This window comes from Crocodylus porosus, unplaced genomic scaffold (assembly GCF_001723895.1).
Source record: "Crocodylus porosus isolate Cpor-Errol unplaced genomic scaffold, CroPor_comp1, whole genome shotgun sequence".
In the NCBI taxonomy this organism is placed as follows: Eukaryota; Metazoa; Chordata; order Crocodylia; family Crocodylidae; genus Crocodylus; species Crocodylus porosus.
The window spans coordinates 51836360-51862757 of NW_017728909.1; the positions used below are offsets into that span (position 1 = coordinate 51836360).

The 26398-nt window shown below is 41.4% G+C and overlaps 1 protein-coding gene across 1 annotated transcript in view; it reads right to left on the bottom strand.

The window, feature by feature from the left end:
* BDP1 (B double prime 1, subunit of RNA polymerase III transcription initiation factor IIIB) overlaps window positions 1–26398 on the bottom strand; it is a 70195-nt gene continuing 43797 nt past the window's right edge. Inside the window, exons 26-41 of the mRNA XM_019532282.1 lie at window positions 25599–25801; window positions 24533–24923; window positions 22910–23038; window positions 22585–22621; window positions 21558–21641; window positions 17769–18000; window positions 16804–16961; window positions 16334–16478; window positions 15316–15502; window positions 11570–11630; window positions 10642–10843; window positions 10006–10210; window positions 7882–7924; window positions 5673–5973; window positions 3635–3878; window positions 1–855 (exon numbers count right to left, since the gene is read on the bottom strand). Of these exons, the coding sequence (XP_019387827.1) occupies window positions 730–855; window positions 3635–3878; window positions 5673–5973; window positions 7882–7924; window positions 10006–10210; window positions 10642–10843; window positions 11570–11630; window positions 15316–15502; window positions 16334–16478; window positions 16804–16961; window positions 17769–18000; window positions 21558–21641; window positions 22585–22621; window positions 22910–23038; window positions 24533–24923; window positions 25599–25801 (2748 nt within the window). The 3' untranslated portion in view covers window positions 1–729. The remainder of the gene's footprint in view (window positions 856–3634; window positions 3879–5672; window positions 5974–7881; window positions 7925–10005; window positions 10211–10641; window positions 10844–11569; window positions 11631–15315; window positions 15503–16333; window positions 16479–16803; window positions 16962–17768; window positions 18001–21557; window positions 21642–22584; window positions 22622–22909; window positions 23039–24532; window positions 24924–25598; window positions 25802–26398) is intronic.

Consider the following 26398-nt stretch of genomic DNA (forward strand, 5'->3'; position numbering starts at 1 on the left):
ATAAATATAGCCAAAATATGAAAGCAGAATTAATTCTATACACGTTAAATTTACAAGGAAATTAGCATTCAGAAGTAGGAGGGTCTTCTTCTTTGAATAAGTTAAATAAATAGGACCTTTTGTATTTATCTGCATACATTTAAAAGGGATTAAACATTTGGCTTTTCAATAAGGGCCTTTTTAAGCTTGTGTTCGTGTAAGCTCGTCAATTACAAAAATACATAAATTTAGAGATGCCAGTAAAAATAGCTGACAATACTAAATATTTCTATGTACTTGCTGTACTACACTTTTACAGTTTGCTTCTTTATCTACTGAGAAATATGAAGGTTTATTTCTCCTCTTAAAGAGTTACTTTGCAAAAAGAAGTTAAGATTTCATCTAAGTAGCCCCATAAGCTTCAGCATTATGATTTAAAGGATATTGTCATGTGGGTAAGCATTTACACATTGCACTTTTCTGAAAGGTAACCATGCACCCAGTACCTGCATATCTTTAAGACTCAAAATACAAACCAGTCTGTTTCAGCCCAATCACACTAATCTAGTGATTTAGTTTTCTTACAAATTTGAAAACTCCCAAGTCACACTGGCTCTTTCCACTAACCAGGGAGAACCTGGCTAGCAAGAAAAATTAGACCTATAGATAGAATAAAGCTGAATTCAGCAAATCATCAAAACTTTTGTTGTACCATGCTTCATATCCCAAAATTTTATGGAAATTACTATGCTACTCTGGATCATCCACTTCCATAAAAATATCGCTGAAAAAATATTCTGAGATGCTGATTGGTGCCTCTTCTTTCTCCTGCTCTTTAGGATAAGCTGGCTTCTCAGAAGTTTTATCACAGGAAGTCTACAAAAAGAAACATGCTTTTATACAGATGTGCCTCAGCTGGTATAAAACTAAAGTATCAGAATGTTAAAAACAAGCTTCCCACTTCCTCCCCTTCTGATACAATTAAAATAGTTTCCTCTTGCAAAATTTCTTTCATCGAAAAAAAGTGGAATACACCTAAGATACTGTAACATACCAGTGCTTTGCTTCTTTCTCAATTCATTTACTTGGATGAGTGAATAACATTTTTCTGTGTCTAAGCAAACTATTACTTGGGCGTAATTGTTCTCTGAAATAAAAACTTAAATGGAATACCACTCTTGGATCCATACACCTAGACAGAGATCTAAAAGGCTTCTTGGTAACTCAGAGTATCACATGGCTGGAATCAGCAGATGTCTTAACCTATTTCCTTGCACCAAGGGAGTTTTAGGTTGGATATTAGGAAAAACTCTCACTAGAAGGGTGGTGAAGCACTGGAACAGATTATCTAGAGGAGTGACGGGATCTCCATGCTTGGAGATTAAGGGCCAGTTGGACAAAGCCCTGGCTGGAATCATCTAGTTGGGGATGGTCCTTGGTTTGAGCTGGGGGTTGGACTAGATGACCTCCTGAGGTCCCTTCCAACCCTAACTTTCTATGATTTTGTTATGTTTAATATGAATAAAGCTTGGCTTAGAACTGTTTCAGAAATGAAGGAGTGGTGTTAGATAAATAATGTTAGATACTTGGTGTTGCCTGTACAAATTTAACTGCCTTACAAGTTTCCTAGACCCACAAATGTGAAGTGGGATCCTGGAGCAGACATATCTTACAAAAAGGGGAAAGATATGACCTTCAAACCACAGGACTATCAGGCTGCTGCAGCAGAAAGACACAACTAGGCAGTTCTCTTGGGAAAACTAGAACCTAATGTCAAATGAAAAAAAGGTTTTCTAGCTACTGAGGACTTTAAAATTTGCAAATAAAAATATCATAGGATCCTTTTCATACAGTTTGAGGGGAGCCAATTCTGTCAGAAAAGTTATTTGAATAAAGGAGGAAGTGTTGGCAGATCATTTGTCTGAAGTGAAATCTGTCCGTCCGTTCTCCCGCCTCCCAAAAAAAAGTCACCTCTCCATGGAACTTATATCCACTGCACTATTTTAGCTTTGAAGTACTTAGATTTTTAGGTCACTCATTCTTAATGCTCACTTCAACACTGTGGTGAAATCAAGAAAACAGCAAAGTTAGTTTCCTTATGAGAAACTCAGTTTACAGAGGAAGAGTAGCTCAAAAATACTTTCTATTGGCTTAAACAGGACCATAACATTGTGATATTATGGCAACAAGCCCATAAGACCTACTAGACAGGTTAATGTTTTGATGAGTATAGAGTTCAAAACCACTTTTCTAATGTTAACTAATTTAACTAACATTCTTTACAATTTTGTAGATAGTGTAGTTTCTGTGTGGAAAGTTTAATGCTTCCATTCTGCATACATTCCCTGCCTCCTCTCTCATTTTCCAGACTAGAGGGGTACATGCTGGTTATGGTACAGGTAAAAATCTGATGGATAGCAACTAAGAGTTAAATACAAGCAAGCTGACTTATTTAATTTCATCACCAACTGAGCATGGTTCTTCGCAAAGGTAATGCTTTGATTAATAAATATATCTAGCGTACCAACAGGACATGCTGAGATTCTGAGGGTGTGATGCATGGATGTAGTTCTCTGCTTCTGTGCAGCAAGACAGAGGGTCTATCAGGTCCACATCTTTGCAGACAACTGCCAAACCACAGCCCAGATATCAAACCTAGGATCTGAAGTCTAAAACCCTTGAAGATGCACTGAACTGAATTAACATTAGAAAAATAGAAATATGTTAACAGACACCACCTTGAACTATTAAGAAACCTCTCTCGGATTTTATTCATTTGCTCATTCATGATGGCATCTATTGTCTCACAGGCAGCCAGACTTAATTATTTTTCAGGCAGACACCTGTCCTGTCTACAAGGCTTACAGTACAACACTTTCAAATGCTTTTTAAATAGTGTTGAGAAACTTGGGTCCATCAACTCAAAAACTTAAACTACAATAACTAAATCAGCTCATGTATGGACAATTATTTTGTAATGAAGGAGAATGGTATTTGATATAGTTTAAGTCAGAAATTGGAACTGACTAGAGAGATCAGAGTAGTAGGGGGTTTCAAACCACCAGGGTAGATTCAGTATTAATACATATATCTCCTCCACTCAGGTAGGAGACTGGGAATGTAATTAAGCAGCTACTCAATTAACTTCAGTTGCATTCTTCTAACAAACAAAATTAAAGCTACTGCCTAAGGTAAGGTGGCAAACAGGGAATTTAGGGACTATTCAGCTCCCTGGACCTAATCTGCAGCTGATCTGTTGAAAGAAATTACCCCCTCCCACACACCGTTTGAAACAAACTTTTGGAAAAAGACAATATTGTGTAAAATTAGACAGCAATTCCAAGATTCAAGATGCTTTATGCCCACTGCGAGCATAGGACTGCTCCTTGTAATACTTAGAGATTGCTAGTAAATTTCTCTAGCATTTAAAAAGAAGAAGTGCATCTTAGTTCTCCCCCTCCTACCTCCCATCATAGCCAACACAAATCAGTTTGTTCACTCTGGCTGTCTACAGCAAAAGTAAACTGAGCTCTTCATATCCATGAAAATAGCGCTAAAGTTATCACTACTCTTGCTCGTTCTCTCACACCTTGTTCCCAGTTGCTCTTCACCTTTCACACCAGATGCAGAGATGGTTAAAAGTAGCCATATGTACCTTTACTACAGTAGCTGCTGTATTCTCTCCTTCAGCAAATGATGTGCTTGTAGAAGGAAGGGAACAGGGCTCTAGAGTGTGCCTCTTGTCCTCTGTGGATGGAGCAGACCTTTTCAGACTTCGCTTTGAGGCAGGTATTTGAGGTTTTTGGAATTTCTCTTTGTTCCCTTTACTGTCTTCTCCAACATCAGGGCTACTCTTTTTGCAAATTAAGGATAAAAATCCCAGAGGTTTTCGCCCAGGCCTATTCAAAATAAAGTTTATTACTGCCAGCTTGCTTAAGGAAAAATGAAGTGGAAATACTGTTTTTAGTTCAATAAACAAAGTATGACTTAACAAAAAAAACAAACATCTCCAAACTATGTAAATGATCAAGGTGTTCTAAAATAAATTGTTTGGAGCAAGTAAAAAAAAACAAAAACCACCACCTTTCATATTGGAACAGAATATATTCCTGTCAAATTTAACAGCACAGTTCTCTATGGGACTACAAAAGCCCTCAATAGACTCCTTTCCATATAGCTTGGAAATAGGAGCTCTCTGTTAATGGTGTAAGAGTGGCTTATACGGCCTCCTAAATATTCCATAAGAAAGACTCCTTGGCACAAGGAATGGCTGCCAACCTCTCTCCTTAGAAGAGCAGTGGGGATTTCTTCTTCCCATTTGTCCTTTGCCAATGCACTGCATGGGGGAAAATCCCACCTCCCAGGGAGAACCTTGACTAGGTTCCAGAAGCAAGACTGAAAGATCTGCTGCAGGACATGTCAATCAGTGTCATCACTCCTAATTAGCAGTTCACTGTGACTGAGGCACAGGAACAGGGAAAAAGTTATTATGTTGAGAGAGGTACAAAAAAGTATCAAGTGTCACTTTTGGTTGGTAACCTTTCAGTCAGGGACTCTATGTCTAGACAGCACCTACATGTCAAGAGTGCTCCTGGAATACATGCAAGTGACAACTACAATCCACCCCACCACCAAGCTGGGAAAAGAAGCAGTAAAATCAACATGTGTCAATAGGCACAGGGGAGGCCATAAGGACACAAAAAGCAAAGGGTCAAACAGAAATCTGATTTTAAAAGTGTAAGAAGTATATTAGTGCATCTAAAGGAATTTAAAAATTGTGTTGCATTCTCTGTATGTCACCTATATTGTAATCTCTTTGGTGCAGTGAGATGTCTTAACATAGCTCTGGAAAAGTTCGGTATGCTCTGGGTATTCAGTAACAGCAGTCTAATGTTTGGGGAAAAAACAGAATTTGATCGATTCAAAGAAATGGTTATTTGACAAAGCTAATAAATTTAAGGTTGTCCCAAACCCAGACTAACAGATAAGTGTCTACATCACAAAAGACAATTTTGTTGGCTGCAGAAATAAACAAACAAACAAAAAGACTGAGCAAGAGACAACTGCCTGTTCACTTATATGTTTATCAGGGAAGTGTGGGAAATGTGAACTATCTGTGACCATGCAATATCCATGCCATGGCTACAATTTTTCAAATTTGGAAACAAAACCAAACCAGTCAGATTCTTAACAGGATTTTTTGGTCACTGTTGTTGTTTGGTTGTTGAACAGGATGCTGTTTTAGGGAATGGGCTCTCAGCACTTGGGTGTCACAAAGAAGAATCAGAGGGAGCTAGACTGTTCTCAGTACTGGCAAACGACAGAACAAGGAGCAATCGTCTCAAACAGCATCAAGGGAAGTTTAGGTTAGGTATTCGGAGAAACTCTCTCACTAGGAGGGTAGTAAAACAATGTGACAGGTTACCCAGAGAGGTTGTGGAGTCTACATCCTTGAAGGTTTTCTAGACCTGGCTAGATAAAGCCTTGGTTGGGTTGATATAGTTGAGGATGGTCCTGCTTTGAGCAGGGGTCGGACTAAATGACTTCCTGTGGTCCCTTCCAACCCTAACTTTCTATGATTCTATGACTTCCCTTCTCCTAATGCCCAGTGCAAGGATGACCTCAGGCATTCCCTTTACAGAGAATAGGCCTTAGTACATAAAAAAGTTAAAAACCAGTATTTCAAGACATACCTGACTAATGGGGTTTTTGATGGGGCTGCTAGAGTTCCAGCATGTTCTGACTGTTCAGGTTCATGAACCTCTACAGATAGTCCTTGCTCACTGGCTCCTATTTTTATCTCAGGGCATATTCCAGATCCCCCTTCATTTAAATATTTGCATGCTGATTTATCTTCAAGTGGTAAAGTTTCTACATTCTGCAAAGATTTATGTTGGCCTCCTTGTTCTAGTTGCAAATCTGCAGACGTAGACAAAGATGTTGAGGTAGATACGTTTTTCTTCTTCAAAGACCTCAGGTTTTCCAAAAGTTTTCCTGTAAAAGTGAAAAGTGATTAAGCATAAACGGGGAACTTGAACTCATTTTTTAGTGACCTGAATTCAATTTTGCCATAAAAAAAATAATATTCTGCCACGATAGTGCAAAACACTGCTACTGTTATTAGAAAATATAGTATCTGAAGTCACTATAAGCAACACTACATTTCCCGCCTCCACCCCCTGGGAGGCAGGAGAGAGGGAAGGAGTAAGCCATCTACGTTTCTTTAAAAAACAAAAACAACCAAGAAAAAACCCCCCACACAACGACTGTTACAGTTTTCAGATCCACAGCTTGACCCCACTTAAAAGTTTACAGATTGCACATGCAGACTGAAAAATTCAGATGTCCCATCAAACGTGTAGGAGTGCTCCTTGTAATACTTTATGGTGCTCAATCCAGTCATCTTGCAGTTATGGGACTATTCCACAGCCTAAGAACTAATTACTGAAATTGTCAAGGGTCTACACAAATGAAGGACACTCAGATCTAATTCTCAAAAACATTCTTGAATTCTGTTTCTACAACCGATGTGCTATGCCAAATACTTCATCATGTTTATACCCTTCACATTTTTGGATAATTCCTTCTTTCATTAAAAATTTTAACTGAATGTATTTATTTGCCTTCTTCAGTCATTCCTCATATATCTCAGTCCTTCCTGTTTCAGTACTTCTCTTGGCATGTGAATGTCTGTCTTTCTTATTATGAGGTGACCAGAACTGAACACATTACAAGTTAAGAGGAGTTTCATTTTGAGCATAAATATCCGATCCAAAGTTTAAGCCGCATTGGTCAATGGGCTTTATATCAGACTCTGTATCCGCAATCCAGATTCTCTATGCAATTAAAAGGTAAGGAAAGCTCCCCTGTAGCTATGAAGATCCCTAGCAATTTTTCTGCATCCTCAAAATGTTTTTTGAATAAAAACAGCATAATATCTAACGAATAGTTTGGGTTAACAGCTTTCTGCTAAACAAGTGTAAATACTGGTATATTTACCACACTGAAAACAACTGGATCTATTAGTAACTTTTTTCTTCTTCCCTCAATTAAGAAAATTAGGGTTTTTTAAGGCAGATATCGAGATGATTTTATAGTATAGTACCCGAGTTCAGATATCTGAACTCTCTAATAAAAAGAAATCTTAGTCTCCCATTTCCAATGTCTAGAGACACTGAGATTCAAGTGAACAAGGTATATTCTGTTGAAAAAGACTAAAATAAGGTTTGGTCACAATAAAAATCCCAAACAAGGTCAACCAATTCAGAGCGTTTTCTACTCTGGAGCTCTTTTCAGCGAACTCATTTCACTTAGAGGCAACTATTAAAATTAATGAAAAAATTTTAATACGTAGTATTAAACTAGCAGTACTGTTGGAATTAACTGCATTAATATACAAAAGTTTGCCATATACCTAACCCAAAGTAAGTGGCAGTTTAAGTAAACAGAAGATATTAAATGCAGTAGAACCCAGATCGTCCATGTTTGTGTGGTTTGCAACTTGCATACGTTTGCTGCAGGTTGCAAAACCAAAAATGAGCCATTTGTTCGTTTGTGCAGTTATTTATTGTAGCTTTTTCTGACAAAGGACACAGCTTCTCCAATCTACTGAAGCTCATAGTCCTGTGCAGCTGATCAGAGAAATAGCACTTTTTGATGTAAAAGCATACACATGGAGCACCTAACCAACTCTGCCTGGCTGTTTGCTGTGGCCCTGTGTACCATCATCACAAACAGGTTAGATTTTTGCCAGGATAGGTTTTTAGGTCATACTCGTAATACTAACACTACAGCAGAAAAGCAGCCTCCCCCACTTTCTGACCACAATGCTATTACCAATACTAGTTGCTATTTTGCTATTTAACATTCAAGAGTTTCTTCTTAAAACCAAGATTAACTTACCAGCAACTTCTGTTGGAGTGTGTATCAATTTAACTGAAGATTCCTGAATTAAACAAAATCCAAAAAGTTAATTTTTCCTTTCATCGTAAGAGGCAAAAAACCCAAAAGAAACACTAATACTACACACTTCTCAAGTCAGCAGCAGGTCTTACAAGAAAAAGTCCTAAACTTTGGGTACTTAACTAGAGGTGCACCGATACATTGGTCTATATTAAATCGGCAATCTGCTTTTTTTGGCTGATGTGGCTGATATGCCACTAATAAATGTCGTGTGTATGTGTGCAGCCATACCAATCACACAGTCAGCCCAGCAGTTTGGAGAGTAGCACCCAACTGGTAAATCTGTTGGGGTGAAGGGGCAGAGGGGAAGGAAGGGCTGTGGGGGGGGCAGACTGAGGCCTCCCCATGGTAAGGGAGGGAGTGGGGCAGGAGTTGGGGCAGGGGCTGCACAGCTGAGACTGGGTGTGGGATGGAGTCACAAGCAGCTTGTCCAGGGGATGCAGGGAGGGATGGGGGGGATGGCTCCTACTGCTGCACACTCCCCCCCCGGAGCAGGCATAGGGGGTGTGCATCCCCCAGACCTGTGCATGAGGCAAGGGCAGGCTAGAGCCAGCAGCTGTACCGAGCTCTTCCTGGCAGGGGTGGAGCTGAGCAAGGGCAGGCAGAAGTGGCACTGGGACTGGGGCTACCCTGTAGCCCCCCACTCCCAGCACCACCACTGCCCACCCCAAGCAGCGCCAGCTCAGCCCTACCCCTGCCAGGAAGAGCCAGGCACAGGCTCCTGGCCCCAGCCCATATTGGCAGCCTGCCCTTGCAGATCCAGGGGGCACACGCCTCCCTATGCCTACCCCAGCGGTGTGCACAGCAGTGGGAGCTGCCTCCTACTCCCTCCCTGCGCCCCCCAGACAAGCTGCTCACAGCTCCATCCCACCCCAGCTAGCCAGTGCCTGCCCCAGCCCCAACTCCTCCCTCACTGTGGGGACCCTGATCTGCGCCCCCATGCCACTTTCCTCCCCCCACTCTCCCCACAGACTTACCAGCCGGACGCTGCTCTCCAAGCTGCCAGGCTGCATATCAACAACTGGATTGGTACCAGCTGATATGGCTCATTAATAATCAGCCATCAGTACTGGCCCAAAAAAATCTTTATTTGTGCACCCTTATATTTAACTGACCCCTAGGAGTAGATAGGAGGCTTCTCAAGGTGCAGGAATCTCTATGGCCATGTTAGACAAGCAGGAATGAAAGGCAGAGAACATAGAAAAGTGTATGCGAGCAAAAATATTCTCCAAATTACCAAAGCTGCCCTTATAATACCAAGATGACAACAACAACTCAACTCAAAACACTGCTCCATAAACTCAGCCATATCATGAAAGTATAGGATGTGAACCTTGTCTTCTGGCCAGTTAAGCTTCCTCTCTCAGGATCATGACATCACTTTCTGAAACCAAGCACTCAAAACACTGGTCTAGCCTACATTTTCCCTGCCTCCTCAAAGCCCGCTTCCAAAAGGAGGATGGAAGCACTGAACATACTGCAACATTGCTGGCATGCCAGTTAAAGGGTCCAGTGGTAAAATTGTCTTTGTATATCAAAGTGAATACAAAAGAAATAGTTTATGTATTTATTTTTCCTCTGGCTTGAAAAAAAAAAAAGCAGCTTTTTACTACCTTTCCAAAAGGCAAAAACCAAACCAACAAAAAACCTTGATTGTCTTAATTTTCAAATTAGGCAAGCAATTTAGTTATGCTAGGTATTTTGAAATCAATTAAGTATTACAAGCACATACCTATTATACAATGCACAAAAGTATATTCTCTGACCTTATACCATAGATCTGTGCTTCCCAACCATTTTTGGCTGAGACCCTAAATTGGCCACCAACAGGACCTCCCAACTGGGTGTTGCGGGAGCTGCTGAGAGCAGAGTGTGGTGGCAGCCTGGGGGCAGAGAAGCTTCCATTGCCCTCTTTGTGTGCAGTGGCCTCACCCCACCCACCCACCTGCTATTCCCAGGCCATACACAGGAGTATGCAGGCCCTTCACAACCCTATTGAGAACCCCTCATGACCCTAATTTGAGTTGCACCCCGAGGCTGGGAACCAATGCCATAGATGCTTACCAGCTTATCTTCTGTTGAAGTTGATGGACTCCTCTTGGCAGGAGGAACACTGTTATCTTCAGTATCAGTAGCACACCTTTTCCGAGGCGTTGACTCCAAATTAAGAAATGGCTCTGTTAATGTTCTTTGTGGTCCTTCAATTTCTGTACAGTTGTCTAAGGATGGAGCAACAACTTCCCCAACTATGGGTATCAGGGATCCAATTCTTTATTTATAACACAAAAACATTATTGTGAAGTTACTCTTATTAAAATCAAAATGAGTTGCATACATGAAAAAATTACAAGTAAACATGAATATTTCCTTATACTCTTAACTTCAATCTTTTTGAACCCTTGAGATTTTCATCTAAGTGGTAAGACTTGTAAGTTTTAAGCCATGAATTAGGAATTTTCCCTACCCTTACAAATATGGGCTGTTTTCTTCTCTGTATTATTTAAATTTTCTACTTTGACTGTATATTTTGTCCATTTCTCCTGTATTTCTCCTTTTCGGGTAAGCATACATATTGCTGCATTGTGCTGGACAGCTATATTCTTAGCAAGTTCCAACATATGTATCCTAAAGCACCCTAATAATTAGCCCAACTGCTAAGAAATAAATGCAGATGTAACTGAAAACATATTGGTAATTTACCTCTGCTTTCCCATCGTTTTTGCCCCATCTGTATTGACTGGACTGAGTATTATTGGGGCTGGCAGCAATGGTTCTGAGGTATGTCCAAGTGAAACAGACCCACCACTGTATTCTTTAGAGTCAGTTGGGATTTCCACCAGAGTTAAAATAAACGTTTGTTCTTCCAGTTCTGGTTGATATTCATTGTTGCAACCACTTACTGCTAGAATTTACAGAAAAAAAAGAAAAAAGAGAAGAAATACATTTTAGCACTTCAATAGCTACAGAAATCATTTTAGCTGTGCTCTGTACCATAACCATAGTAAATGTCCAGTTTCTTGTTCCTCGGGCAGAAAATGTTACGAGTCTTGTAAAGATAAGACTGCTTGGTCCCTTTTAAGACAAAAGGAAAGATCCAGAACTACCCCAAACTGCCCCTTTTGGAGCCAATTAAGGAGTTGTATATAATCTCTACAAGGAGCCCCAATCAATGACTTCACTTAACATTATGAAGACATCAGCACCCTGAAAACATACAATGTATGAAGATTCACCATTTTCTTTAAACACTCCCCTACAGTACATGTAAGGTTGTTTCTGTCACAGCAACAAAAGGTTTTAAAGCTTAGTTTTCTTCAATAACCCACAACTTAATATTTAAAAATAGTTCCCATCAACAACTTCCTGTCATTCTAAATCACCAGCATAAGTTGCTTTACTAGCATATACAATTGAAACACATCAATATGGTCGAAGAAAGCTCTCAACTTTTTTGATCCACCTTTGCACAAGTATATTTTATATCCACAAACCCACAGACTAAATACACACACATGCAAATGAACATGGACTAAAAAAAGTGCTTCTGGGAAGCAGTGACCTAACACTCTTAACAAGATACCTGGGGTACCACATTGTTTTGCTATTTTAGACTATTAATGCACTGTACCTGAAGTCTCCTTTGGGCTGGTTAAGGACTGATGATGAAGTTTGTGAGCACTTGCCTCAGTCTACAAAAGCATATCAAGCAGAAATATTAGTAAACCTGGCAAACAATACTGGAAACAGAAAAAGTCTAGTATCTCATGAAGATGCATGGGTCTTGTTGAACACTAAGCAAGCGCTGAATTTGGTTATGGTGTGGCTTTTTTAATGTTTACCTCCAGGTACTCACGTGAAAGGATACTAATACAGGGACTACCAACAATTGGAGAACAGTAAATAAGGCATTGCTCTACATATAATTCATATGGAAAGCATCTTCTTCATTTTATAATTATAATTTATTTAAAAGTGTACATTTCCCACAGCAAAATCTTGCCAAAGCTGACTCACATGATGGATTGCTCAGCAGTGCAAAGAAAAATCATTAGTTGCTTTGCCAATTATGGAATCGTTATGGTGTCTGAAGAAAAACATTCAGCTTAGTCACTCATCTTCCCCCTCCTATTTCATGGCAGATAGTAGTGTTAAAAACCAATAGTATTTTACAGCCATTTCTTATATTTCCTCCCCCCAGTATTAGGAAGGCCAATTCAACCTTGTACTTTGTTTCACTTGGTATTGTCAGCTGAGCTCTCAACCAACTGGGCAAAAGAAGCTAGTTATCCTTACTACATTCTTTGTTAGTCAATTACTAGCACAGGGCTGTCCAACTTGCAGCCTCAGGCTACATCCAGCCTGTGAGTAACACATGGCCTGCAAGTTCCTGCTAGCTGTCACTTCCTGCATCACTCCTGCTGCTGCAGAGGCCAGGGCCTTCAAACTCTTACTCCCCTTCTCCTGTTTGTACTTCCTGCCAGGAGGGGGAGCAAGGATCCAGGCTACATAGCACATACAACAGGCAGAAGCTGCGCTGCCTGCCCACAGTGCATGGCCCAAGAGTGGGGCAGGGAGTCAGGCTGTCCATGCTCTGCATATCGTATAGGACCTAGCTGCCTATTGGGGGTGGGAGAATAAGTGCAGTGTACATCTGCTGTAATCCATCTGGTCAACCATTACAGATTACAGTACATTAGGCTATACATCCCTGACTCTTCTATTTAGCAGCTCTCAATGGATGTGTCCTCCATGAGTGTGTCTAACCCAGGGCGGGCAATTATTTTGGGCAGAGGGCTGCTTACTAAGTTTTGGTAAGCCACTGAGGGCTGCATGACAGGCAGCCCAGGGCAGATCAATATTAATTTTCTAAATTTTTTAGGGGCCCCACAGGCCGGATAGAATGGTCTGGTGGACCACATCTGGCCCCCAGGCCACATTTTGCCCACCCCGGTCTAACCACTTTTTAATGAATTTGTCTATACCAGTTGCACCTGCAACCTCCTCTGGCAATGAGTTCCACAAATTAAATATACACCATATAATTCCTCTTGTTTGATTTTACCCCTGCATCCTGTTCATTTAAAAAAAACCCACACCAAACACGCACAAAGCTTGAGAAAGTAAACTTCAAGGGGTGTGTGGGGGGGGGCGGGGGCGGGAACAGGGAGATGAAGGGAGTCTGCATAACTAACTTTGTGTATGTGCACATTAGAGATATTTTGGGCCTGAAATACAGAAATCAGCCAAATAGTCTACAAATCATAGGGTTTGAAGCCAGGAAAGACCATTCATAGATGTTAGGGTTGGAAGGGACCTCAATAGATCATCTAGTCCGATCCCTTGCATAGACAGGAAAGCGTGCTGGGTTCAGATGACCCCAGCCAGAAGCCCATCCAACCTCCTCTTGAAGACCCCCAGGGTAGGGGAGAGCACCACCTCCCTTGGGAGCCCATTGCAGACCTTGGCCACACTAACTGTGAAGAAGTTCCTCTTAATGTCCAGTCTAAATCTGCTCTCTGCTAGCTTATGACCATTATTTCTTGTAACCCCCAGGGGTGCCTTGGTAAGTAGAGCCTCACCAATTCCCTTCTGCCCCCCCCCATGATGAATTTATAGGCAGCCACAAGGTTGCCTCTCAACCTTCTCTTGCGGAGGCTGAGGAGGTCCAGGCGCCCTAGTCTCTCCTCACAGGGCTTGGCCGGCAAGCCCTTAACCACATGAGTGGCCCTTCTCTGGACCCTCTCCAGGTTATCTACATCCCTCTTCAAGTGTGGTGCCCAAAACTGGATGCAGTACTCCAACTGCAGTCTGACCAGCGCCCAATAGAGGGGAAGCATCACCTCCTTGGTTCTGTTTGTCATGCATCTGCTGATGCATGATAAAGTGCAGTTAACTTTGCTGATGACTTCGTCACACTGACGACTCGTGTTCATCTTGGAGGCCACTAGGACTCCAAGATCCCTTTCCACTTCCGTGTTGCCAAGCAGGTCATTTCCTAGGCAGTAGGTGTGCTGGACATTTTTCCTCCCTAGGTGCAGCATTTTGCATTTCTCCTTGTTAAATCGCATTCTATTGTTTTCTGCCCATTTGTCCAACCTGTCCAGTCTGCCTGTAGTTGTTCCCTGCCCTCCGGTGTGTCAGCTTCTCCCCATAGTTTTGTATCATCCACAAACTTGGACAGAGTACACTTCACTCCCTCGTCCAAGTCACTGATGAAGACATTGAAAAGTATCAGTCCAAGGACTGAGCCCTGCGGGACCCCACTGCCCACATCCTTCCAAGTCGATACCAACCCGTCCACTACCACTCTCTGGGTACGACCCTCTAGCCAATTTGCCACCCACCAGACTGTGTAATCATCCAAGTCACAGCCTCTTAATTTGTTCACCAGTATGGGGTGGGATACCATATTGAAGGCCTTCCTGAAGTCTAAGTAAATGATATCTACCCCTACTCCTATGTCCAGGTGTTCTGCAACCTGATCATTAAAAGAGACTAGATTAGTCAGGCATGATCTACCTGCTACGAACCCGTGCTGGTTTCCCCTCAGCATAATTTTTCTTCCTGGGCTCTCACATATATGTGCCTTAATAATCTTTTCAAAGACTTTAAGAAGTATGGAGGTGAGACTGACTGGCCTGTAGTTGCTTGGATCCTCCTTCCTCCCCTTCTTGAAAATAGGGACCACACTGGTCCTTTTCCAGTCATCCAGGACCTGGCCTGTGTGCTACGAGTGCTCAAATATTCTTGCCAGTGGCTGTGCAATGACATCAGCCAGTGCCTTCAGTACGCTCGGATGGAGCTCATCTGGGCCTGCCAACTTAAACGCATCCAGTCCTTCCAAGCGACTCTGCAACATCTCAGCGTCAACACTTGGTGGTCTGAAACCCTACTGTTGTCTCTCTACGATCCCATTGTGAGACTTGCCTTGCCCCTTGTTTAGGAACACCAAGGCAAAGAACTCATTGAGGAGTTCAGCCTTGTCCCCCCTGTCTGTCATCAGTTGCTTTTGCCCGTTCAGTAGTTGTCCTATACTGCCCTGGGCCTTCCTTTTACTCCCTATATATCTAAAAAATATTTTGTTATCCTTAACTTGGGATGCCATCCTCAACTCCATGGTAGCTTTGGCCTTTCTAACCGCCTCCCTACAACTGCAAGCTGAGGAGGCATACTCCTCTTAAGTAATTTCTCCCTGTTTCCACTGCTTATATGCCCCATTCATCCATAGTCAGATGTATTTTCCATCACCTTCCATTCTACTTCATCTGTATGAACAGAACTGTCAAAGCCTTTATCATTTTCAAGACATTTCCCATTTTAGTCTTTGAAGTCAGGCATTTCTAGACCATAATATAAAAGTGTTTTTTTGGTTACCTGAAGTAATTCAACTGCATATAAGTTGTTCTCAGCATCACGGGAAGTTCCTTCAGGAAACCCAAGTGTAAAACTTTGACCAGGATCATTCCCTAGCCCAGGTTGACAAGACACTGTCTCTGGAGATGTGATGAGAGCTTTTACCTCTCCCAAAGCTTCCCAAGTTTCTCTCATCTCTTTTTCTGTTCTGAAAGATTTACACAGTTAATCCGAAATCAGTTGGCCATGTATCAGAGGATTAAAAAAAAAAGTTAAAATCAGACATCATCTAAGCTTTAACCATTCTGCACAGACGTGTTTATGTAATGCAAAATTCTTACAAGCATAAAAACAAACTTCTGTGGTAGTAAATTTAGTCAGGCTTCTGGCTTACTTGACTAGGAAAACAGACAAAGACCAGAAAAGCTGATACTGCTTAGTTCAGTTACATGTTCTGAGATAAGGAATCCTGCATGCCTTATTACCCTGTGCACAGATGTCCAATTAAGTAAACTTGTTTTGGTTTCTCCAGGGTTGTATTTTTTTTCTCTTCATCTGTCTTAAGTATAAATATGCTTGAAAACTTAGAGAGAAGGAGGATTGCTTTGAAACAGACAAGTGAGTGATTCCCCTTGCTGTCTGGAATTCTCCCTGTGATCACAGTATAACCCTAATTAAAGAAAAGCTGGTTCTGTCAGTTCTGATTCAACCACAATGCAAAGTTTGATTTCTTCCACACTTCAAAGCTTTAACAAAATTAATCATTTATCATATCAAGGCAAAATTTAAACGGTAACACCCACATGTAGTCTATATAACATATATATGAGGCTTTTTTATTTTTTTAAATCTGCCACAGATTTAGGTTGCTGCCCCCAAAACATGCAATAGCTAGGGAAGCTAATTTCCTAAAACTAAGATTTACAACTTACATTCATCTCCCTAGATTATACATGGATTTCAAATACATGCTTTTGAAAATTTAGTCCAGAGTATTTAAGACAGATACTTGGCGTATACATAAAGCGTGTCTTCGTACCTCTCATCTTTGTCTCCTTGTTTGACAAGGTCTGTGCTTCTGGCTGCAGTATCATCTGGACTGGAAGGACTATTCTCACTTAATCGGATCTTCTGATCTAGTTCCACCACCTCCTCTTCTGCACTGTCACTTAGAGTTTCATCCTCTAAAGTTAAAAAAAAATTATGAGCCACTGCTATGCCATAACTGCTTTCCAGGAAAATTAAAACCTATACAGTGAGAACCCTAACCAAAACTTCCAGTTTTATATATATAGCTAGGTTTAGATACAACACTATAGTATAGATGTATATAATTCATTAGCTGGATATCAAGCCTTTGAAAATTTAATGCTTCTTTATAGACACAAATAGGGAGCTAAGCTTTCTATTTTATTTCTAAGCTTAAGATTTTCAGAAAAAGGAGCCCCTGAATCCATTTACCTATTTTTTAGTTTTAGTTTTCAGAATTGGTAATAAAAAGAACCTTACCACTTTCAACTTGCACCAACTGCTCCACAACTATTTCTGGACTGTGAGATTTCTGATAAGCATCCCCATTTCTTTCCAATATTCCAACATTTGGTGTAGGCCTTGGCAAAAGGCATCTTGTCAATCTTGTGTTACAAGCTTTAGGGACAGAATGATCACTAAAAGAAAGCAAGAAAAATGTTATAATTAGACTTTAACCCTTCATTATTGAATGTTAATATTCTGCATTCAAAGGTAATTAATACCCACAATGAGGTCCTTGGTTAGGGGAAGCTGTGAGTCAGGAGATCAAGAATAGGTGGTGGAGTTAACAGGAGACAAGGAAGCCAGCAGGAACAAAAGCAAAATGATTGGTTGATTTGAGGACCAAAAGGGGCATGTTTACAACAGCCAGCATGCATCCCTGGTCACTGAAATCTTGAAAAATGTAATGTAGTATAGTTTTTTTAGAAATTAGTAAGAGTAGCCAAGCTGATCTTCATAGTCCGGGAATGTATTTTTTGAGTTGTACTTGACAGTTAAAATAACTCAGTGAAGTTACAGTACTGACAGGTTGTGTTTTGTTTTTTTGCTTTCTTCATCCTAGTTCCAGGAACTAGGCGTCTAGCTGTGGTTCAGTGTCTTTAGAAACTGGCAACCCAGGTAAAAAAAAAAAAAAATGGCCGGGCATGTTCAGAAAGTTTTAGAATATTTTTTTTTCCAGGCACAGCCCTAATTTGAAGTGAGTTTTCTGTAGTGGTTTCCTAATCCCACACAACTTTCCCAACCTTAACCCACAAAATTCATATTTAAAAAGTTAGAAAGTGGGGGGAGGGAGATGGAGGCATACATGTGGAGTAAACTGTACAACCTATGAACTACTACAGCTAAAACAAGTATTATATGCCAACCTAAGAGCACCCAAGGGGAGCAACATCACAGTACAAATTACTCTAGAAAAGGACTGAAGTAGTAATTAAATCAACCTGCTATGTCCAGCATTGTCATTGGCATATTCTTCTCCAACTATTCCTGTTCCAGTGCTTTGGTCCTCTAGAATGATTTTATTTCCATCCTCCAGTGGAACCAGTTTGTTATTAGCAGCAGGTGAAGAAAGTGAATGCTCGCTATGAACTGCGCTGTGCTCTGCATAAGGTTGATTTACAAAGCTATCAGCCACATCCAGCTCATCTTGCTCAGGCAATACTTGTGTCCGTCCTTGTTTAAAAATAAAGGCAGACCTAGTTAAAAAGCAGGCTGCACACAAACTCATTCACAGGCAGATCGTCTTCAGTTATTGTTCATTATAACCCACATTCCACAAGGATTCAGTATCTCACATATTGCATTGGTTAGCTAGGGTGCAAAATAACTTCCCCAAATGAGCAGAGATGTTAACAGCCTAATTCTGGGTTAATAAAAATGAATCGGCAGCATAGAGTGGTAAACAATTCTTCTCATTAAAGGTAGAAAAGATGAAGCAGAACGTTAGCACTTACTGACTATATAAGCTGAGATTTTCTCCATTTGCCTGAGATACTAGTATCCATGAAACCCACCCAAGACAAAAAAAGCAATTAAAAAAACCCCCAAACACTCAGAAAATGTCTAGGGATATGGGGGGGGGGGGGCAAAAATCACTCCAACTTTAACTCCACATGAAGCAAGTTTCAAGTAGAAGCAGGTCTACCACATCTTTATTTCTTGCACATATAGTGGGCTGCTGAAAGATGTTTTTTTGCGTTCATCACACATGCACGTCAGGATGTGTGATTTTGGGATTGGGGATCAGATCCCAGCCATGCTCTTCTTGCCAGTGCAGGGGGGAGCCTGGAATCATGATCCCAGGCTTCCCCTGCACCAGCAAGTTGAAAGGTGCCTGACAATAAGCTGATTGTCAGCCATGCTTGCAGACTGCACTATGGCCAGTTGGAGGCCTAATATGGGCCCAATGTAGCCAATGACTGTCTGATCATCAGCCAGCAGGAACTACACCAAGGCACGTTCAAGTCCCGGAGCCAGCTGATTGTCAGTTTTGGGAACCACTCTGGAGCTGATTAGAACCCCAGTATGGTCCTAGATCCAGCCAACAATCATCAGGCAGAGAGAACACTGGGACTGGTTGGAGACTCTGGTGTGGTCCTAACCCTGCCACAACTTCAATTTACAGGGCAGTAGAAACCAGCCATAAACATTTTACACATTTTTCTGTAATATTTTTGTGACTGATATCCCTATTAGTGATGCCATAAGTTTCTTGGACACATGGCCAGATTACTATAAGATGTGATTAATAAACTAATCACTTGTTGGCTAGGGACCAAAGTTACACAAACTCATTTAAATGATCAGAAAGTGGTTTAAACCTGTAACAGAACATAAGTTCAGTGTACATCAACCAGTTTCAAAATGGCCAAAACTGGTTTAAGATAAACCTGGTTGAATGCAGTATCAGACCTAAGTGATTTGGGTCAAACGGTTAATGGAACTTCTGTTCCAGATCCCTTTCTGGTTTAAGTTAAACCAGTCCCCCAGCATGCTCTGCATCCCTGGGTGGGGCTGTGCTCTTGGCACTAGAGAGCAGGGCTGGCCCCACACCTCTGCTCTCTAGCCTGAGCCCCAGCTGAGGCAACTGCATGGCAGGACCAGGCCAGGCTGGGCTGCATGGGCAGGGCCCTTTCCAGCAGCTACAGCTCACTGACAGGGAATCTGAGCCCTGCAGTAGCAGCAGCCTGGCCCAGCGTGCACAGGCAGTGGCTGGTCAGGCACCAAGCTACCTGGGCTGGCTCGGAGGCACCGAAGGGGTGGGAAGAGTCCCCCCCAGCACCACACAGAGCCCCCACCCCCACCCCATAGCAGTGGGGGAAGAGAGGGGAGGAAGAGGGGAAAGAATCTCCCTCCAGGGTCCAGCAACGGAGCTGTGTGCCAGGATTGTTCCTGGCTGTCAGGGAGCTGTTGTGTCTGGCTGGGCTATCCCTCTCCTCCTCCTCAGGGGTCTGGCCACCTGTCCATGCCCCCATTTGGACATGCTCCCTCTTCCCCTACCCTCCAAACCCTGGAGGCCATGGTGGGGGTTTAAACCCTTCCTCAGTCACACAAACCTGCCGGGGCCTGGCCACACTCCCCACCCCCTCAGCTCAGCTTCCCTGCAGAAGGGAAGTGGGGGCACACTCTAGTGCCCCAGGCTTCTGGTCTGACCCACTGCAGGCACATGCCTGCAATTCCAGAATGAAAAGTGAATGTCTATCCATTTGCAAAGTGATTTGATCTCTGCAAGTTAGACTAACCTGCAAAGACTGAATCAGTTCAGGCTCAGGTTTTTTGAATGTCTGTCCCTAGCCCTTAAGTGTAAGGTCTACCAGAGGCTGCAGTTACAGCACAACAGCTGCATAGTTCAGAGCAGCAGCTTCCCCTCCCCTTGTGCAAACCCTCCAACTGAACATGTGTATGCCTGAGGGTAATGTTTTTTCTGGGCCTCCTAATGCTGTGCCACAGGCAGCCTCTGCATGTGGCACATGGCAGATCAGGGAAGGGACAGGCAGCAAGACAGAAGATCAGGGATGGGCACTGGAGTGGCATAACTGCCAAAAGGGTCGGCCCCACTGATCTAATGTATCTTGTTCTCTTTCTAGGTGCAAGCTCTCTAGGGTAGAGACTAACTCAACACTCGTGTCCTATTCAGCAAAATACATTGTTCTGCATGATCATGTTGCTCTGCAGGCAAAAAAGAAAATGTATTAATTTGATACTTATTGTAAATGAAGCTTCCATTAAAAGTTTCACCTCCCTTGAAGAGTGAATGGATGTACAGATTAATACACTATCTTTGCATTACTGCCTTTTAAAAAAATATATAATACAAAAATTTTAAAAGGCCCTAAAATGAGCTATATAAAACCCTACCACAGAAAACAAACATTTTATCCATTGAAAGATCAGCTAACATTACTGAACATTCAGCACCTCTTTTCCAAAAAGTTCAACAGCCGATACATAAAGAACTAATGGCCAAAAAATTGAAAAGTAAGTTGCTTATTCTCCCCATCTTGGTCTTTGCTCCAGTTACACATGGTTACATCAGTTCTAAATGTGAGTGGCCATGGGACTATCAATCAATTACCGACACTGGTTTTGCTTTTCTTTTGGTCAGCTCTGCTCCCTCACCAGAGAGGAACACATTGTGATTCTGAAGCATTGTCAGCCTCAGCTAATTTAGGACATGAAATAAACACGTAAACAAGCTGCAGGAATACTGCAAAAAAAAAAATTAAAAAAAAAAAACAGATCAAGAAAATTGATCCATACATTTTTAATAACTTGTTTTATGCATCTTGGTGGTGCAGGGTCCAAAGTTGGAGCAGACTATAGCTCATACCCACACATAGTCCAGCAAAATTCTTCTCTCAGGAGGCAAAAGAAGAAGTGAGCAAGGAAGAGATGCTGACTGTCCACTGTTTACTCAAGTGCAACCCTGCCTGTGTGACAGCTAGGGTAGATACTCTTATATCACAGGGCACATCAGTACTCCTTTCAGAGAGCCACATGAACCTCTGGGTAGCATAATGTAACTAACACTATTTAGGCTATCCTGGTTCCAATACATCCTGCTTCCCAGCACCACTAAGTACAAAGTAAGACTATTCTGATCTACTGCTCTGCAACAGGATACAGAAGGAAGGTCCAAAAATACTTCTGCCCTACCTCCATCTAACTCTTAACCCATCAGTGAATCCATGAAGCCGAAAGGAGGCTTCAACCCATAAACTGGAGCCTACCTTGAGCACTTATTTTTAACTGGAACATTGGATCTCCCATTGCAAGTAAAGTCATGGCAGCTTCTGTACTTCCATCATTAGCCCCTGTAAAGTTGTTCACAAAAACTTAAGTCATAAGCAGTTACACGCCTAGATGTTAAACTTTTTTTTTTTTTTTGGATCAGGGAAGTGTTACACTCACTAATAAATCTAAATATTTTTTTTTTCTCCTTTTCGGGGCTCTAGATTTCTACTAGGAACACTTAATGCACACTGCAATCTTCATTCATTAAACAAAGTGCTCTAAGAACATTTAGAAAGTATTGTTCGTTCCCATTTAAAAGACAAGAGAGATGAATAGAAGAAACAATTTGCTGAAAGTCACACAGGCAATTTGCAATAAAAGGTTTAGAACCCAGACCTCCAGCCCCTTAGCCTTTACCAATTTGATTTGTTAACATGGCACTTCCAGCTGGCACAAAGCCATCCTTCTCTCACTGAAATAAGCCCACAGAGTTTAAATAGGGTTTACTCAATCAACCAAAGGATCATTAGTCATTGACCTCTTAAAGCAAAAACACTTACAGTTAATTTCATGACATTTTTAAAATAGGCAAGGCAAGTCTAAAGGCCAAAGGATCAACTGGTCATAGGGAAGCATGCACACTCTACTAGGCAAGAGAACAGAACGAAAGAACTCCCAGCACTTCCTAGCCACGAACATTTGGGGCATGTGAATGTTGTAGGCTTCTGTAAAAGCTACTCTCCCTCCAGCATAGTTACCCACAACACAGGTAGATGCTGAAGGGTATCTACAGGACAACCACAATAGCCTTGTAACTCATGGTCTCTCTGATGGACCATACTGAAGAAGGTTAAGTGTCACAGCCCCTCTAAAACACAGAGCCTACCACACCTCACTAGCTCAGGTTTTGTTGGTCCACAGGATGTGCAAACTGCTTCTAAACTCAGAATTCCTTCAGGGAAAACACTACATTATGGACGTCAAAGCAGGCATTACTCATGAACAAGTTTCTTCAATATTTACCTGTCTCTGTCTCTGGATTTTCATATGTAGTCACTCCCTTGAAAAGGGGAAAAAATATCAATTAAGACCAAACCACAAATGAATCAAGTGAATCTGCAATCTGAACAATGCCCAAAGCCTACTTTGTCATTTTAAAGATTTGTTTGAGCAACTCAACTTGATTTCAGATTAAAGGCTTTACATATTAGTTTTGAGAGAGTTGACTAAGCTACCTGACCTGCATAGTTAATGCTTATGCTGTACTCACCCATTATAATATAACATTACTGTTCTCCATGCTCAAAGATATAAAAATGTACACAATTATCAAAAAAAGAATACTTACCACAATTTGTAAGACATTTGAATTTTCACTACTTTGTATCCCAGCTTGGACAGGTACATTCAAATCAGGAGAGACAGATTCAGCAGTTGTGACACATGGCACATCTGGAACGTTCACAGAAATTTCAAGCTGCAAAAATAAAAGTTATTTGTTTATTAGCCCAAAAGGGGGGGGGAAATACCACTAATTTTACATATTCACATGTACTTAGTGCTTTTTCAGTGTGAAGGACTTGTCCTGCCTACAATCAATGTTATGCACTATTAAACTACACAACTGGAAAAAGGAAAGAGTACTATGTGTTACAGAAAAATGCTGGAAATGCAACTGTTCAGGTTTCTGAACCGCTTCAAATTATGAACTTATATTTCCTGTTGTTTCTTCCCTAAACTTCAAGCATATAAAAGTCAAGGAAGTGCTTCGTGCTATTCTATGGAAAAAAATGCCCAAATTTCTAAGTCTGCCTGCACATACACAATTTAGCAGATAAAATTATCTGAGGATTCTTTATCCTCCATCCCCTCACAGTGCACATATGCTGACCAAAGAGCACATAAACCATCCTCAAGGAATACAGACAATCTCTCCTGTGTTCTAAACACTCCTAGGTGCTGGCACCAAGGGAGCAGAGGAAACAGCTTAATTTGAATGCAAAAGGGAAAAAAGACTTTAGGGAAGAAAGCTTGACTGGAAAGAAGGGAGATGAGGACTGATTTACCAAGACAAATAAGGCTTAGAGTATGAGAGAGAAGACAGACTGGGGTGAGAAGCTGGAAGAAAGGGGCGGGAGAGAAACAGGACAGAAAGTATGGACTCAAGAATGGGGACAGAAAGATCTAACCACACCAAACCACTCGCTTCCCAAACCCACAACAGATTTTACTGGGTTACTGTTGGGTTACTTATTGGATTTACTGTTAGTTTAAGTAGCAGAGATGTATATTTTGGATCCCAAGTTTCCAATTGTGCTGATACTCTATGAAGGTATTGGTCCGACACCACGTGATAGAACTATTTGATTTAAAAGTCCAGACACTATATTCTAGTAATTAAAAACAGCATGCTGATCATACACAAGACCCAAGTTAAGGTTCTACATGCAAACCTAACATTTCAGCTGTTCTAATTTGAGCCCATGAGTGCACCATTTAGCAACTTTAACACCTTGGAACAGTCTTTCTGTAATATATACACATTACATTTATAAAAGAACAATAAATATCAAGAAACAAGACTGTTATAATCAAAGGGAGAAAAAGGAGACAGGTTTGAATCCCTGACACTTATACATAATAGTGATTGGTTTGCACTTGTTCTACCTTAAGCCTCAAGCCTGCAATGGGCTGCACAAGTTCAGATCTGTGACCAAACAGAGCCAATGAATAAAATGTGGTGCTCTTAAAGCTACAGACTCACTGCAGGATTGGACCTGATGCAGTATGTTCCTTGGGGAGGGATTACCCATGCATCTTGTCCCAAACCAAGAGGGTGCCTTCTGCTACTACCTCTCTGTCAATTAAGCTCATTGCACTAAGTGAAAACAAGTGCAAAAGATGGCAGTAGGAAGAAAGACTACACCCCAACAAATTAACATGTCACCTCTACAGAACATTGATGTCCTACCTCTTCCATGGTTTCCTCAATCTGGACAGAAACAGGTTTTGGAGATCGAAGACCTACAGGAACAAACACTGGAGCTTTATTTACTTCTTCTGGAGCAAAACACTCATCTTCATCATCCGGTTCAAAGTCATCTGCCTCATCTTCATCCTCTTCCTGTGAAGCCCTGAGAGTCACCAAGGTTACCTTGGAACTCCTATGGTCTTTCCCAGATTTCTTGCTGCGAGCAAGTTTTGAGCCTCTGCCTCTGGTGACATTTGGTTTGAACTTCCGACACCATTTCCCCTTTTCAGAATGATCCACCTCAAATTCAGATGAAAATGAAGTCGCTGCTCTTAGCTCAGAGATTCGTTTCGGCAGGGCTATTTGTTTGGATGATCTTCTCCACCGCCTTCTAATACATATTAAAATTAATTAATAATAAACAAAAACAACAACAACGACTTTTAGTACAGCAGCAGCCTAAACATGAAGAGAAATTATTGTTACAGATCACAGCAAGTTCACTGGTAATGATTACCATCATGATAAAAGGGCAAGGCATATGTAATTAAATACTGACAAATGCTGGCAAAAAGGTCGTTCCTTTAGTCAGAAATACGCACTCATTTGCAAGTGAGCAAAGTACTAATTTGCATCATAGACAGTCAATTTATTTTCTTAACTTCTAGCAGAAGTTTTAGAATAAACTCTGCTGTGGGGTAAAATTTAGAAGGAACTGGTAAGGAAAGAGTGATTTTATTTCGAGGGATCAAAAGTGTACATATTCACTTCAACTTAGCAGAGATTCTTCTGATACTGACCTCACATAAGTGTTTCTCCTAAGATGTCAGTGTGGATAGTAGATCATTTGTTTTATGTCTCTGCTAATTGATATGAAATATAATTTACATTTCCCAAGGTGAAAATGGCAACTATGACAAACTACTCAGGGAACTCGCATGCATATGTGCACAATCTACTGAAGGAGAAACAGGAAGAACACAAAACTCAAATTCTGGGACCACAACAGGTCTGATTAAACTTACTAAACCTGCAGCCCATATTAAAAAACATTTAGTTACTTCACCTTGTCAGCTTGTCTGAAGTCTTCTCTTCAGCAACAGAGGGCTGAGAATCATCTTGTTCTATTTGACTTTCGCTCTCTGACGATCTCTCCAGAGACTGGAATTTTCTGAACTGCCTGCTTCTTTTATGGGGCAATTCCTCAGAAATACTTTTTCTTGAAGCCTCTGAAGGTGACGTTGCTTCCGCTAAATTAGCAGAGCCATGCTAAGTAGACAGTAAGACAGTACATTTTATTACGATTTATATTTGATAATATTTATACGGTACTTGACAGATTGTCAGGGGTAAGGAAATGGAGGCTTGAGAGGGAAAAAAGCAGTTTCTAAAGTTTAGGAGCACGTACAATACTGACATCTGCTTCTTTTTAGAAAATCCCCTGTTAATTGAGGTTGCAGTCAAGCCTCTGAAGTAGACATGCCACAGAAAGTCAAAGGGTGCTAATCAGTTTTTTTTCTGTACAGTGGCATAATGCTCAATGCCTTAGCTCTGGACAACCAATGGCCAAATCTGTGCTGGCTCATGATTGGCCAGTACAATTATCATGAGTGGCAACAAACAGCCAGCTGGGAAGAGGAGGCCACTTCTATTTTCTGGAAAAGCAAAAACTACACTTTAATTAAGGGGGATGGGTAGGACCAAAGGTGTGAAAAGATGCATTTTTCATCTGCCCTGGAACAAACTGAAGAAACTATTTAAAGCCAGTTCCATGTTTGGTAAATACTATATCAGAACATTTCCCAGAACACAACAGCCCCCAGTCACTTGGAGGGGTGGGGAGAGGGGGGCATGCCCAGGGTTTTT